This window comes from Mustela erminea, chromosome 6 (genome assembly GCF_009829155.1).
Source record: "Mustela erminea isolate mMusErm1 chromosome 6, mMusErm1.Pri, whole genome shotgun sequence".
Classification (NCBI taxonomy): domain Eukaryota; kingdom Metazoa; phylum Chordata; class Mammalia; order Carnivora; family Mustelidae; genus Mustela; species Mustela erminea.
The window spans coordinates 2803524-2817638 of record NC_045619.1 but is presented as its reverse complement, the minus strand read 5'-3'; the positions used below and the strand labels follow the sequence as shown (position 1 = coordinate 2817638).

The window sequence follows — 14115 nt, the reverse complement described above, 5'->3', positions numbered from 1 at the left end:
TCCCCCATCATCTGGTAGAATTCATTTTTCCTCCTTATTCTCTTAACGTGGCAGATTTATTTGTAGCCTTCCTGGTATCGAGGGAGTGCGTGTTCCCGAAGTAAACCCGGGTGGCTGGGGGTGAGCTGTTCCAGGGCCGGCAGGAGCAGGTCAGTGGCCGTCTCACCTGCCGCCCCACCGGAAGGGGAGTCTGGTCACTCCTGAATTTGAAAACTGCTTCTTTCTGACCAGTCCCTGATTCTCCAGGACGCTCTGGCATATAGCCGTGTCTGTTGTGTCGAATATTTGGTCTGGTAATAGTGACACTGTGATGTTATGTTTGAAGGTGCTTTGAGTGTAGTGAGACATCTGTGCCTTTGCTAACCTCATCAAACACCTGTCGTGAGCACAGAATGGGGGGTGTAAATTGTCACGTCTGAAGGAGGTGAGTGTCGAGTAATTCACACACCGCACATGGCCTCATTGCCTGCTTTAAGAGAGCTCTACGTTATTAATTAGTGTTGTGACACATCGTCAGTGGCCATCGCAGTATGCCTAGCGTGTATTTTATGTGGTAGGGGCTGCCTTGTAACCCCCATTTTGTCACGGGCTCTCACTTGGTGTCACTCATTGGGGGGGAGAATTCGTGTGCGGCCGGTGTCCCTTGGATCGCGTCGCGTGAAGCCGGTGTTCCTTGGATCGTGTCCCGTGGGGCCGGTGTCCCTTGGATCACATCATGTGGGGCCGGTGTCCCTTGGATTGCCTCGCGTGAAGCCGGTGTCCCTTGGATCGCGTTGCGTGAAGCTGGTGTCCCTTGGATCGTGTCACGTGAAGCTGGTGTCCCTTGGATCACGTTGCACACACTTGAGCGGTGATGACTTGTTCTGGCCACGTTGCTCCCGGGTTTCCAGGGATGTGAGTCCCCAGTCCTCCCGGCAGGACAGTGATGTTGTCACTCCTCGCACAGAGATGGTCTCCACGGTGCTCTGTGTGCTGTGAAGTCACGTGGCTCATGCGTACAGTGTAAGGTTTTCAGATTTCTGAAGTCAGGTTTTTGTAAGTCCTCATGAGCACAGTGACGTTTTTGGGTTCAGTGTATTTCATTTTTTAGACTGTAGAGTGGCTTGGCTCCTAGAGCGCCCCACGGGGCTGGCCGGGCCGGGTCCTGCCTTGGCAGGTCCGTGGAGAGCACAGCATGTTTGCAGAATGAAGACGGGGCCCTCTTGGGCCCCTCCCGGGAGGCTTCTGTGCAAGAATGTCCTCTGAGTTTTTTAGGAGAAACCTTTCTTGGTGCTTGGGTGCCTGAAGTCCGGCAAGTGAGTGAACTGGGAATGACTGTCAGGTTTGCATTTTCTTAGCCCTGGTGGTAACGGTAGCAAGTCTTTTATTAACTGCTGCCCAGTGTAAGTCCATTTGGGAAGAGTTGAAAGTTCGAGCTACTTTTAATGAATTCCGACTCTTTAGCAAAGACAAGCACATCAGGGATGTTAACAGAACTTTAATAGCAAGTAAGATCCAATGTGTATTGTCACTGGAGCCGTTTCCGGTCGTTCTGTGTTTTCACTGAGCGCCCCTGTCCTCGCGGGGCGCCCTGCTTATGGTCCTTTGGCAGATGACGCCGCTGCTCAGAATGAGCACGGTACTGAATCTTGAGCTGGCACGCTGTGACCGAGCCCCCTCCCGTCTCCACGCCGGCTCCCGTGGTCGCCCTCGCGAGCAGCTGCCGTGTTTCCACCTGTCCCGCCACGGTGGCCCCTGAGACACCCGAGTCTCCGCCAGATGGCGTGGTGGGGGCTGTGACCCCCTGAGGAAGTGCAAGTGCACGTGCAGGCCTGGGTGTGGTCTGTGTCCTCAGCATTGGGCTGTCAAAGGGTGGCCACGGACAGGGGTGCAGGCAGCAGAAGGGGTCCTATCTTGCCGTCCATCTAGTCCGTGTGTGTGTGTGTGTGTGTGTGTGTGTGTGTGTGTGTGTGTGGTGCCAGCCTTGTTCCGGCCGTGTGCAGAGCTGGAGGACACATCCCCAATCAGGGTGCTTTGTGGGGACACTTTGGAGGATAACACTGAGTTGCTGATGTTGCCCCGTGTCCCAGTTCTGGGAGCTTCTGTTTCCCGACCTGGTGTTCCAGCAGCCTTGTAGGAAGAGTGTTCTGACTCCCGGGCTGGGCTGTCCCGCCTCCCCCACACCCCTGCCTTGCACCCTGCTGGCAGGCTGCACAGGCCTGGGGGCCCTGGTGGTGCCTGTGGTGTCGGCCACAGTGTAGATGCTGGAGGTTGGCTTCCAGCCCCAAGCTCAGCTGCCTTGGCCACGTGGCAGCAGTGCTGTCCTGTCGCCTCCCTGTGCTGGCCCCGGGGCAGGGGCTGGACAGGTGCTAGCCCAGGGCCCCACGCCCCCTCGGGACACTGCTGGCTCACTCCGCCTGATTCCTGGCTTGGCCCCTCTGGCTTTTGGCCCTTGACTTCGGTGACCTGCTGGCTCCTGCTTTGCCTTGGCGGGACTTCTCGCTAGCTCTGGCCTCTGTCACTCTGGGGAATTGGGCCTGGTCAGTGAAAGACCTGGCTGTGGCCAGAGTACCCTGTTTTCCTGGCGCCTTCCTCAGTAGGGCGCGGGAGCACGGGCAAGAGCTTCTCGTCCTCGGGGTTACACCGTCAGTGTGGGCTGACCTCGGCGACTGTCCTTCAGAAGAGTCCTCTGATTTCGTTTGTAGTTGAGACCATGTCGGAGTGAGGGCCCTGGGGATGGAGCAGCCAGCAGGAGCGAAAGCCAGTGCCCAGTTTGCCCCAGGCCTATCGCTGGTGTGAACTCAAGGGAACTGGTGCTTTGTACACTTTAAAGGGTCCATGTTGTTGACTTTGAAAACGCCTGCTTGGAAACGGTTTTAGGAAAAGCCCTTCTGGTGCTGTCTCTTGCCAGCCTGAGCGCAGGAGCTCGGAGGGGGCTTGGCGCGTGCTGTGAACGGGAGCGGCGGGTATCGGGCTCAGGTGAGAAGCCCCCAGTGTGCATCCCCCTGGGTTGGGAACGGCAGCCCCTTGCCTTACGACTTGCTCTAGTGATGTCTCGTCTCTGGGGAGCTCATTATGATGACAGGCACATGGAAAAATATTTTCGGGGTAACCCTCAGAGGTCCTGTCCTGATGTGCTCACGGTCGCGCTTGCTGTCCTGGTCCGTGTCGCGGGGGTGGGATCTAAGGTGGGGTGCGCTGTCACTTGGGTCTTCACAGACCTTGTTGGGGACGGGGCCTAGGGTCCGTGAGACGGGGAGCTGGCAGAGGGAGGCTGTGGGCACCCTGGGGCCCCACGGGACAATCTTGGGTGGTTCGGGGATGGAGTTCTGAACGATGCTGAGGGACTCGGACTCTGAGTTGTGTTCGTTATCATCATCTCAGACACAGGCCAAGCAAAGTCGCATGACATGATTTAAGACAAAAGATCCAGGATGAAATCGCAGTCAGTGAAGAGAAAACAAACAAAGAGTAAGCAGCCCTCAGCCAGCAACGGCGCGCATCGTTTCTGATGAGGGCCTCGTCCTGCCCATCAGCTCTGCAGTGCGGCCTGTGGTCGCTCCTGGAGCAGCCCCGAGTGGACGGGTCAGTCAGGCTGCTGCTGGATTTAGGTCTGGGACAGGTATCCCGTAGCAGTCCCATCTCCCGGGGCCATGGGGCCCCTGTCCTGTTCCAGCCCGGGTGGCTAGCCCCCCTGGAAGGCAGCAGGGCCAGGAGCTGGCAGGGGGCCTGGTTGTGGCCGGAGCTGGGGCACGAGGGACCCTTGGGGCCCTCAGGAGGGACTGCTGGGATTCTGGCTGCCTGCGCGTCCTGCTGGCCCCTCTGCCAAGGCCCCTTCGCCCAGCTCCCCTCTGCGGGACACCGTCCTCAGCTGGCCGCTCAGGACTTTGTTCCCTCCACGTTCCGGGTTTATGAGCTCCCAGGGTCACCAGGCGTTTTCCCTACATGGAAATCTTTTTGACATTATTGCAGTGATTGGAAAGTTCTTTCCTCTGGGGAGTCTAGGCAAGGCTGCACTGTCTGTCGCCTTGTTCGGGAGCGGCTTCTGCCCGCTCCCGTGGAGAGAGCGCTGCTGCGGCGCGCTCTGTGGGTGGCGTCTGGCCGAGCCGCGGGCCGAATCGGGTGCGGAGGACGGGGGGTGCCCGCTGGGCCAGGGCTGCGGGCCCGGGGCCTCCAGGTGCCCTGGTCGGAGGTGGGGCCACCCATGGCTTCCTGGTGTGGTCCGCGTTGTGCAGGAGAGTCTGACAGGGCGGAGAGAGGCTGGTGTGTCCGCGGTGTGGCAGGAGAGTCTGACAGGACGGAGAGAGGCTGAAAGGCCGTTTAGGCCGGTTACTTACCTTCTCTTCCCTCTTCCTGCCACAGAAACATCAATCCTGGCCTTTTTCTTGTTTTCGAAATTAATGGCTATTGTTAGAGGGAAAAAGTCCGCGGGGAGACGAGTGGCGTGGGTGCAGCGCCGTGGGACAGCAGGAGCCGAGTGCACACTCGGAGCACATGTCGGGGCCCCGCGCACGTGAGCCCACTGTGGCCCGCACAGGCGACTCCGTCTGCATGGACGCTGGCGAGCAGCCAGCGCGGCGGATGTCACTGGGCGCCGCTGTCCAGCGTCCAGCCAGCCTGCAGGCGGTGTGGTCCCCGAGGAGGAAGCGCGGCTGCTTCTCCTGTGGGTGAGGGGCTGGTGCCCATGGGGCGGCCGTGGGTGCCTTGCCTTCTGCTCGCCTGGTGCCCGCTTCCTGTGCCCGGACCTGGACTTGGGGCAGGAGCGTCTTCTGACGACGAACATGAGCTCCCTGCGCTCGGGACCCAGAGTCTTCCCGAGCCCCGCGTTGTCCCCTGGCCCCCCCGGCCGCATGCCCCTCTGCTCTCTGCTCCTCCCGCCTCAGTTCCCGTCTTTACAGCTCGCCCGTCGCCTCCTCTTCGGGGCTCCCTGTGCCATGGGCTGCCCCCACCGCTCCCCGGAGTGGAGCAGAGTCTCCGTGGCCCCCGGCCCGCTTCACCTCTTCCCAAGGGGGGCCCTGATGTCCTTGCGGTTTGGCCTCTGAGGAGCTGGGCCTGGAGCACCTTTGAAGGAGAAACAGAAGGGCGACGCGGGTCTGCACTCAGGGGTGGTCTGAGATCTTGGTGCAGCAGGAGGGTCCGGGGTCCACCGGAGGCGCGGACCTCGGAGAGCAGAGGCGAGTAGGGGCTCAGAGAGGAGGGTGCAGGTCCCGGATCATGCACGCCTCGCTTCAGCCAGAGCGAGTTCCAGGGTTTTCCTTGGCGCTGGCTCCGTGCCAGGACCGAGGGCACAGGGTGGACAGGATGCAGGACGACCCTTCCTCAGGGGCTCACGGGCGAGAGGCTGAGCTGCTGTCCCGGCTGGGGTGGTCCAGGAGGTTGGCTCTCAGGAGGTGGCGTTGGAGCTACGACCTGATGCTGGAGATCTGGGGCACTGGGGGTGTCGGAGTGGGGCGCTGCCGACGGAAGGAGCCAGTGTAGACGCCTTGGGGTGGGGACAGAAGCGGCTGGTTTGGTGCAGGAGGACCCAGTGCAGGCGAAGAGGTGGGGAAGGGAGTGGCAGGTCCGGCCCCTTGGAGTCCTGGCCAGCAGTTTGCATTGATCCTCTGGGTCTCGGGCAGCCACCGGCAATGCACGGTGTGACCTGCTGTGTGTTACCAGCTCCTCTGCCGCTCTGGGGGGCGTGCGGTGCAGGGTGTGAGCAGGGAGACCAGCCAGGAAACTGTCCCAGGGAGCCAGACACGAGATGATGGCCAGTAGCTGATGGTGGCGGAGCCGAGAGAAGGGGCTGGGGGTGCCTGTTGTGGGGGGTGCTGTGGTGCTGCGGACATGAGGGAGCCCCACTCTCTACGGCCTGGAGGCTGGAGCCCTGGGGCTGACGACCCACAGGCATGTGTTTCTCTGTCTCTCTTTTTTCTTTCCTAAAGATTTTATTTATTTGTTCGACAGAGAGAGCGAGAGCAGGAACACGAGCAGGGGCAGTGGGAGAGGGAGAAGCAGGCTTCCCGCCGAGCACAGAGCCCCATGTGGGGTGCGATCCCAGGACCATCTCTTTAGGGGCAGAGCCGGATTTGCATCCGTTGTCCCAAACCTCCACGGCTGGCTGTGCTCTTTTAATGCTTTAGCCCGCCTGTCTTGTTAGAAGCCATTTTGGGGCACCTGGGATGGGGGGTCAGTCGGTCAAGCATTTGCCTTCAGCTCAGGTCATGATCCCGGGGTCCAGGGATCGAGCCCTGCGTTGGGCTCCCTGCTCAGCGGGGAGCCTGCTTCTCCCTCTGCCTCTCCTGCCTGCTCTGGCTGCTGCTCCCCCTCCTTCTGCTCCCATGCTTGCTCGCTCTCATAAGTAAATAAAATTTTTTAAAAATGCTATTTTTGTTTATGCTTGAACCCCTTGTCCCTTTATTTACATGTTACTGGGATTAAAGCCTTAAAAGTATAATTTTCAGGTTTTCGAGAGCGATCAAGTAGAGTTAAATTTAAATAATTTGAACTACATGACAGATAACTCCTTAATTAATGGGAAATCTAAACTCTGAACGTTCTCCCAAGGTCCCGCAGACACAGGGCACTCTTCTGCTGTGAGCGTGCGGGCTGGCCTGCGCTCTGGAAGCCCCGCGCCCCACACAGGGGCCCTGATGCAGGGCCAGTCGGTAATCACTGGGTCGTTGGCCCCTTTACAGACAGCGTTGCAAGCACATGCGTGGTCTCTTTGGGACCAAAAAGGCCCGGCTGCCCCCCCCCGCTGCTCTGCTCAGTCCCGTTTGCCAGGTGCGTTTGCCCCCAGTGCTTCCCTCAGTTTCCCCAGGTAGTGTCCCACGCAGCTTGGTCCATCTCAGGACGAGAACTGGTTGTGAGGAAAGCTTCGGGACTGTGTCAGGAGCCCCGGCCAGCAGGTCTCCTCTTGTCTCAGAGCTGCTGTGGCCTCTGGGCCCACGAGTCGCTCTACTTGCCTGCGTGGCACCGGCTGTACTGAGACCCGTGTCCCCTCCGCATTCCTGCCGCATGGGGCCGGCTTGGTCAGCTCGCCGGCTTTCTGTGCCGGGAGCACCAAGGGGAAACCTGCGTTCCTGCTTGTAGTGGGGTTAGGGGTTGTGCGCGTGCACGCGCGCACGTGTGTGTGTGTGTGTGTGTGTGTGTGAGAGAGAGAGAGAGAGAGAGAGAGAGAGAGAAAGAGAGAGATTGGGAGAGAACGCGATAGCCAAGTGCTCTGAAAGTCTGGGCCTTAGTTAAAGCAGGGGGGGGGCTCCACGGCTGACATGGCCACTCCCCAAGGTCGTGGGTTTGCAGAGCAGGAAAGGAAACTTCTGGGCCCTGAGCTCCAACTTTTCCTCCAGTGCACGCACACACGCACACACACACACACACACGCGCGCACACACACACACCACGAACCACACATCTGTGTGTACCCACACCTCATGCCTGCGCACAGACACGCACACACCACACACCTGCCCGCACACCTCCTGCGTCTGTGTACATGCACGGGTGCACACCGGGCCCTGCTGGGTCCCGCGCAGGCGAACCAGTTAGAGGCAGCTGGCTCCCCAGAGCTCATCCCTGTTGCTCTTTCTTACTGCACTTCTGTCACTTTTTCCTTTTTGACTTATGCATGAAAACAACTCTTGTGGACTACAGACCAGTGGTGGCATTCTGTAATCCTTACGAGGCCCCTGTTTAGCCGGACACCAGCACGGACTCCAGCTCTGCTGCTCCGCACTGTGGTGCTTACCCCACCGTGCTGCAGTTTCGTCATCTGTGTGAATCACTGTTACTGTGTAGTGACGTCGCTGCAAACCTAACACTCCAACAACACACACTTACCGTGTTTGTTGTCTTGCAGTTTCTGTGGGTCAGGTCTGGGCATGTCTCAGCTCACAATTTCCCCAAGTGGCAGTCAGGTGTGGTCTGGGCTGCAAACTCATCTGAGGCTTGACTGGGGAAGGATCCACGTGCAGACCCATGTGGTTGCTGGCAGGACTTGGTGGCTGGTAGGCTGTGGAGATGGGGCCTGGGTTCCCCGCTGCCTCTAGGCGGCCCTTTGGTCCTCGGCACACGGCCCTTTCCATGTGCAGCTCATGGGATGGTAGCCCGTGTCCTGGAAGCCAGCAGGGACAGCGTCTCCTGGCAGGACAGGTGTCGTCTTAGTTGACATAGTCGTGCACATCCTGTCCCCTGTGCAAAGCAGGTTGTAGGGTGTGGTCACACTCGGGGAAGGGACCACAAGAGTGTGTACACCAGAAGGTGGGAGGTGGGGCACAGAGCCTTCTCGGGGCTTGTCTGCCGCATCTGGCGGTGGGGTAGTAAGCATGCCGGCCTCAGCATCTGGGGGGGACGAGCTGATTGGAGGTGGTGAGGCCAAGAGCATCTCATCGGTGTTAGCAGCTGTTGTGTGAGCACGGGAGCGCTGTTGGTACTGGGATTAGGTTGCTTACTGAAGCCCACGTTTGCACTGTGGAATCCAGGGCTGTCGCCAGTGACTCCTTCCTGCCCTCAAGGCACCCCTCCATCTTTCCTTTGCCCTCGGGGGCTTCCAGAACGTAGTGTGTACCACTGTGGAGCCCTTCCATCCACCTGTTTGTGGGGCTGACGCTTCTGCTTTGTTCCCAGCCCTCCTCAGGCCTGGTTGTCGTGCAGTGACCACAGACGTCCTTGCTGCCCGCATCAGGTCCCCGACCTGCAGGGCGCTGCCGATAGTGCCCCCTTGCAGCATGAGGGTGTCTGTTGTGGTGCTCTGCTCCCCTTCCAGCCTGGAGCTGCTTTTAGAGCAGACTGACCCTGTTGCTGGGGGCCCTGCTGCCCTGTCTTGAGGGGAGCCCTGTGTAGAGGACATGGGCCCTGTGAGCAGTGGCCCAAGGCGTGGCCCAATCTCATCCCTGGGTGCTCCCGGGGCCATCTGAGCATCGCCCTATGCCAGAGAAGCAGGCTGTGCTGGGACCGGAAGGAGCCAGACTCTACAAGAGAGGCTCAGGCCACAGCAGGTGGTATCCCCATCTCTTGGCCGATTGCCTTCCCTGTGGTTCTCAGGTGGGGGGGCCCCCCCGGGGGAGCGGATGGTGGGAATGCTCTCTACTATCAGGCTCCCCTGCTCTTGCCCACGTGGTGACTGAGTATGCATGCGAGTGAGTCCCCCACCTTGCTGGTTGTCTTTGCTAGAACTTTCTAGTGTGGGATAGAAGTCTGCCAGGAGCTGTAGCCATGTTTCAGGCTGTCCTTGGTGAGCTGCTCCGCTGACTTCATGGCTCTTCACGGCTCTGCGTGCTGAGCTGTCACGGGTCTGCCCTGCCTGGCGCAGCTCCTGCCTCCAGCAGCCTTGTCCTGCCTGCCCTCTGCCGCCGCTGCGGTCTCGGCGCTGCCTGGGCCCTCGCTTCCCTTCCTCCACCCTGTGCACGGCGAGGAAAGGCCACGTGCAGTTAGGACACTGTTTCGGGCCTTGCCTGTGTCCAGGTGCCTGGGTGAGGCCGTGACTGCTGCGTGACTGCCCAGGGGCTGGGGTGGGGATGACTGGGGTCTGTGAGAGGGGTCCTCTTGTCCCTGTCTGACCACTGGGCCACTGCCCTGGCGGGTCACCAGGGCGAGGGCACTTGACGTGGTGGTGCAGTGCTGGCCCCTTGGCGTCTGCACAAGAGAAATGGCAGATGGGCCACATGTTGAGTGGTTTTGGTTTTTTGCTTGTTTGAATATTCTTGCTAGTTCTCGCTGGAAAGCGGTTGTAAAAGGAGACACGTGTATGGACGTATGTGTGTGAACGCCTGACTCATTCAGCAGGGGTGTAGCAGCTGCCCCGCTGGGACAGGCTCTGTGCCGAGGTGCCCCGGCCTGCGTGGTGGTTACTGGTACTTGTTGGAGCAGCAGTGGGTGGGGTACTCGGGCGGGCACAGGCTGGGGGCCTGGATTCTAGGGTTGGTGGTGTCCCCCGTTGACCGCGGACCCTGCGTTAAGAGACTTCCCCATCTAGATCCTCGGGCCCCCGCTGCAGAGCTGGGTGGGTGCTGATTTGGGGCTGCACGCCACAAGCTCGGTGAGATTTGGAGGGAGGGCAGAGCAGGGAGGGGCTGACCTCCTCGGAGACACACAGGTTAGCCCTGCAGGCTGGACTTGTTTGGAAATGGGGCAATTCATGCTCTGTTTGGGTACCTGCTCCTTGAGCCTGCCCCGTGTGCCTTCTTAGCCTGAGGCCCAGGTCAGCAGTGAGGGTCTTGTAAGGAGAGAGCAGCCTGAGGCACTGCTGTGTCCACGGCCTGGGTGACGGAGCGGCTGGTGGGAATGGCCCTGCTGTAGGTCACCTGGTGGGTGATGACTGTGCAGTGACTAAAACATCCATCAAAACACCAAACCAACCAAGCGCATGGGTGCAGAGAGCAGACTGGTGGCTGACAGAGGTCGGGGTGGCTGTGGGTGAAGTGGGGGGTCAACAGAAAGGAAGTCAGGGTATGTAGTGTGTGGTGTGCCAGCGTGTCTCAGAGTTTCTGAGAGATCTTAAAAGTCCTCATCGCGAGAAAAGAAATTTATAGCTGTATGGTGACAGGTGTTCATTAGACTTAGTATATTACAGAAGATCATTTTTGTAGTATATACCAATATCGAGTTACTATTCAAATATTATACACCCGCAACTAATGGAATGTTAATGCCGGTTCTGCCTCATTGAAAACAATCTGTTTACCGTACAAGAGATATTCAGAGCATCTTTCCCTGTATCACCCCCCGCTCCCCCACCGTGTCCTGACCCCAGCCCCCTTCCCCCATCATGCTGCCTGCCTTCTCTCCGTGCACCCATGGTCCGTGCGTGCACCTGCCCGTGCGCCTGCCCACGCGCCTGCCGGGCCCTCTGCTCTCCTGTCCCTCCACGTGGAGGGAGTGTGCACCCAGAGGCCAGTGCTGAGGCCTGTGCTGCTTGACTGCCTGACCAAGTCCGGCAGCCGTGTGCAGTCTCTGCCCGCAGGGCCCGGGGGAGCCCAGTGTGGCTTCTCTGGGGGCCGGCTCGTGTGGCAGGGCTGAGCCCGGGCTCAGGGGACACTGCAGCTGCTTCTAAGTCAGTAAGAAGTTCAGATAATGGCATTTTAATGAAAAAATTAAGTAGCAATTAATACTTGTTTACAGTTTTACTTTGAATAGTAGAGACAGTGAAAAATGTCGGTTGTGTGTATGTATTTTGAGGGAAAGAATGCATACGTGTTAAAGTTTCTGATGTGTTTACTCCTCGCTTCACCACCTGTTTCAATTTTCTTGCAGATTTTTGAAAGGATATTGTTTATATGGGCGATACGTCACCCTGCCAGTGGATATGTTCAGGGGATTAATGACCTTGTCCACTCCTTTCTTTGTAGTCTTCATGTGCGAACACATAGGTAAGACCATATCATGATGTTTTTTTCTCGCAGACTTTGAATGTGAACTTTGGTGGCCTTGCCGCGTTACTATGCACCAATGTTGAGAGGTGCCATTAAGTTAAATGTTGTAAAGACAACTAAAATAGAAATAATGATTTCTCATTGATGCCAGCTTTAAAAAAAGTCTGTAAATTCACGTGTGAACTGCCAAAGAGGACATGAAGACGTGGTTTCTCTTCTTACTGTTGTCTTTGTGATACACACGAGCGGTGTGGTTTTGCCGTGGCGACCGGCGGAGCGCTGGCTTCCTCGGGGTGGGTTTGCATGGATTGGGTCAAGGTGATGGAGCAGTAGTCGAAAGTTCTGCTGACAGGCTAGAACCCGAGCCCTCCCTGACTGCCTTCTGCAGCTCGCTGTCTCCTTCCACCTCGGGTATATGAGCAGCGGCTCATCTTACGGGAATGTTAATTGCAAGCAACATAATTGGTTTCATGGAGACTTCGGTGGGGCCGCGGTCTCTCTCTGAGGGCTGTGTATTTCTTCCCGTTTAGTTATGGCAGTCAACCGTAATATCACTGCACCTGTTATGAACCCATGTTAAGTTTTAGAAAAAATTCTGGAAATATAAGGGTGGGATCTACTTTTTAATTTATCTGTGGATAAAAGTAAATAACCAAAGAGGGATTTGCTGTTTGCGTGTAGCATTTTTATTAAAACCCTATTTTAATTTGTCTTACGTGAACCTTCCCGACTTGATATTTGTTTGTTTTTATGAGGTTGTGTCTCCAGCCGCTTCCACTTCCCATCCTGGGTGCCGTCTGGGGGAGGAGGTTTGGCTGGGACCGATGACCCTCCGAGCACGAGAACGTGCCCGTTCAGTGCGTTTCATTGCAACCCCTCACGCTGTTTGCGCTGCTGATTCAGAGGAGGTCTTCCATTTGCTAATCAACTGACGAGGACCACCGTGGCCCCCCCCATCAGCTCTTATGTGTGGGGCAGGGGGAGGGGCGGGCCCTCTTGCCTTTTTGCTGCTTCCTCCCGCGCTTGACAGATAATGAAAATGTTGTTAATGATCCTTAGACAGTAGGACCTGTCAGTAGACTTCAGGGTTGTTAATTGAAAGAAGAAGTTCAGCTGAGATGTGATTAGAGAATTGAATATCCCATGTTAAATAGACCATTTAATTTAAAGTGGTAAGTAAGTTTGTCCTTAAGTACTTTACCACCAGCTCGTGTCGGAAGACCTGAGCCATCCGTACGGCATTGGCCTGAGTCGTCCGCGAGGGGGGTGAAGGGGCTGGGCCGTGGGGTCATGGTGCAGAAGAGAGGCGCACCGGAGGAGATGGGATCTGTGCTCTTTCCCTGCCTCCCTGCGGCCCCACACACATGTGCACACGCACACGTACCGGGACACGTCTGCTCACGTTCACACACGCACCAGGACACACGTGTGCATTGAGTGGGTGTGCGGGGGCTTGGGGACATTTGTATGGAACACACGGTTTATTTCGGGCAGTTGGCGGTGTCATGAAGTGACATACCTTGCTTCTCGGCCTTCAGACACCGCTGGTGGCGTGCGCTCTTCTAGCTCTTGCCGTCCAGGCTCGGGCGTGTTCACCTGTTGGTGCCAGTTCAGCCCTCCTTAACCTTAGGAAGCCTCAGGCCCGTGGAAGTGGTCTGGAGCCCCGCCCGCCTGCCTCCGGGCAGATGTGTGGTCATCCACGCTGACCTTTGGGGGCCTGCGCTGGGGTGCCGGTCTTGGGCGGAGTGCCGGGGCGTGGAGACCACGTCGGTTCAGGTCACCCCGTGTGGAGCGGGCACCTCCTGGCCCCCGGGAGGCGAGCGAAGCAAGTGTGGGTCCTGCCCCCTCGAGCTCGTGGTTACAGCAGGAGACAGACTTGAAACCGGCATGAAAGACGGGAACGGAAACCAACATTCGTGTCATCTGGAGGTGTGTGGGGTGCGGGACAGCGAGCCCGGGGCGAGGGTTCGGAGGAGCCTTTCTGGGCTCCGTGTCGCGCCGGCTGCCCGCTGTGGGTACGAGCGGGGGCGTCGCTGCAGGGAGCGGCGGGAGTGCGGCTGCGGGGCCGCAGGAGGTGCTGTGACGCCGGGCGCGGTGACCAGGGAGGACGGTCCCCACGGGGTGAGTCCCTGCGCGCACTCGGCCGCGTCTGCTGGGCGCGGGGAAGCCCGGGCGCGTGTCCGGCCGTGCGGGCCGCGGCTGCGGAGACGGGAGGCGCTGCGCGGAGGCTCGGAGGCGCGGGCATGTGTGGCAGCCGCTGGGCGGAGGCTGTTGTGGTTTGCGGGGTTTGTAAGGGGGTAAACGTCGGGTGCTCGGCTTCCCGAAGGTCTGGAGAATGCAGTTTCTTCCTCCCCCACCCGGGTGTTACTGTTACTGCCCGACAATAGTTCCCTCGAGATAGAGCTGACCCACCGTAAAACTCGCCCGCCGCGAGGGAGACGTTCGGTGGCAGTTGGGTACTCATACGGCAGCCATTGCCCAAATTCCAGGAGCTTCTCACCATCCTGAAAAGCACTCCTGCCCCACAGTGGCCTGCCACCCTTCCCCGTCCGCCCGCCCTGCACAAGCACACCTGGGCTCTGTCTCCTGGGCTGCCTCTTGGACATCTCTGGAAATGGCATCAAACGGCGGGGAGGTCTTCTGAGACCGGCTGCTCGCGTTGGCACGTTCAAGGTCTGTATGGGCAGCAGGTGCCGGCACCGCAGTCCTCGTGGCCGGGTGGCCTCTCGCTGCCATGGCTTCGGCAACACTGTGCCCCTCCTCAGAGCCCTGAGTGGGACGCTTG

At 58.6% G+C, this 14115-nt stretch overlaps 1 protein-coding gene across 1 annotated transcript in view; it reads left to right on the top strand.

The window, feature by feature from the left end:
• Positions 1-14115, top strand: part of TBC1D22A (TBC1 domain family member 22A) — a 292897-nt gene that overhangs the window by 104654 nt on the left and 174128 nt on the right. Inside the window, 2 exon segments of the mRNA XM_032345894.1 lie at positions 11212-11289; positions 11291-11327. Of these exon segments, the coding sequence (XP_032201785.1) occupies positions 11212-11289; positions 11291-11327 (115 nt within the window).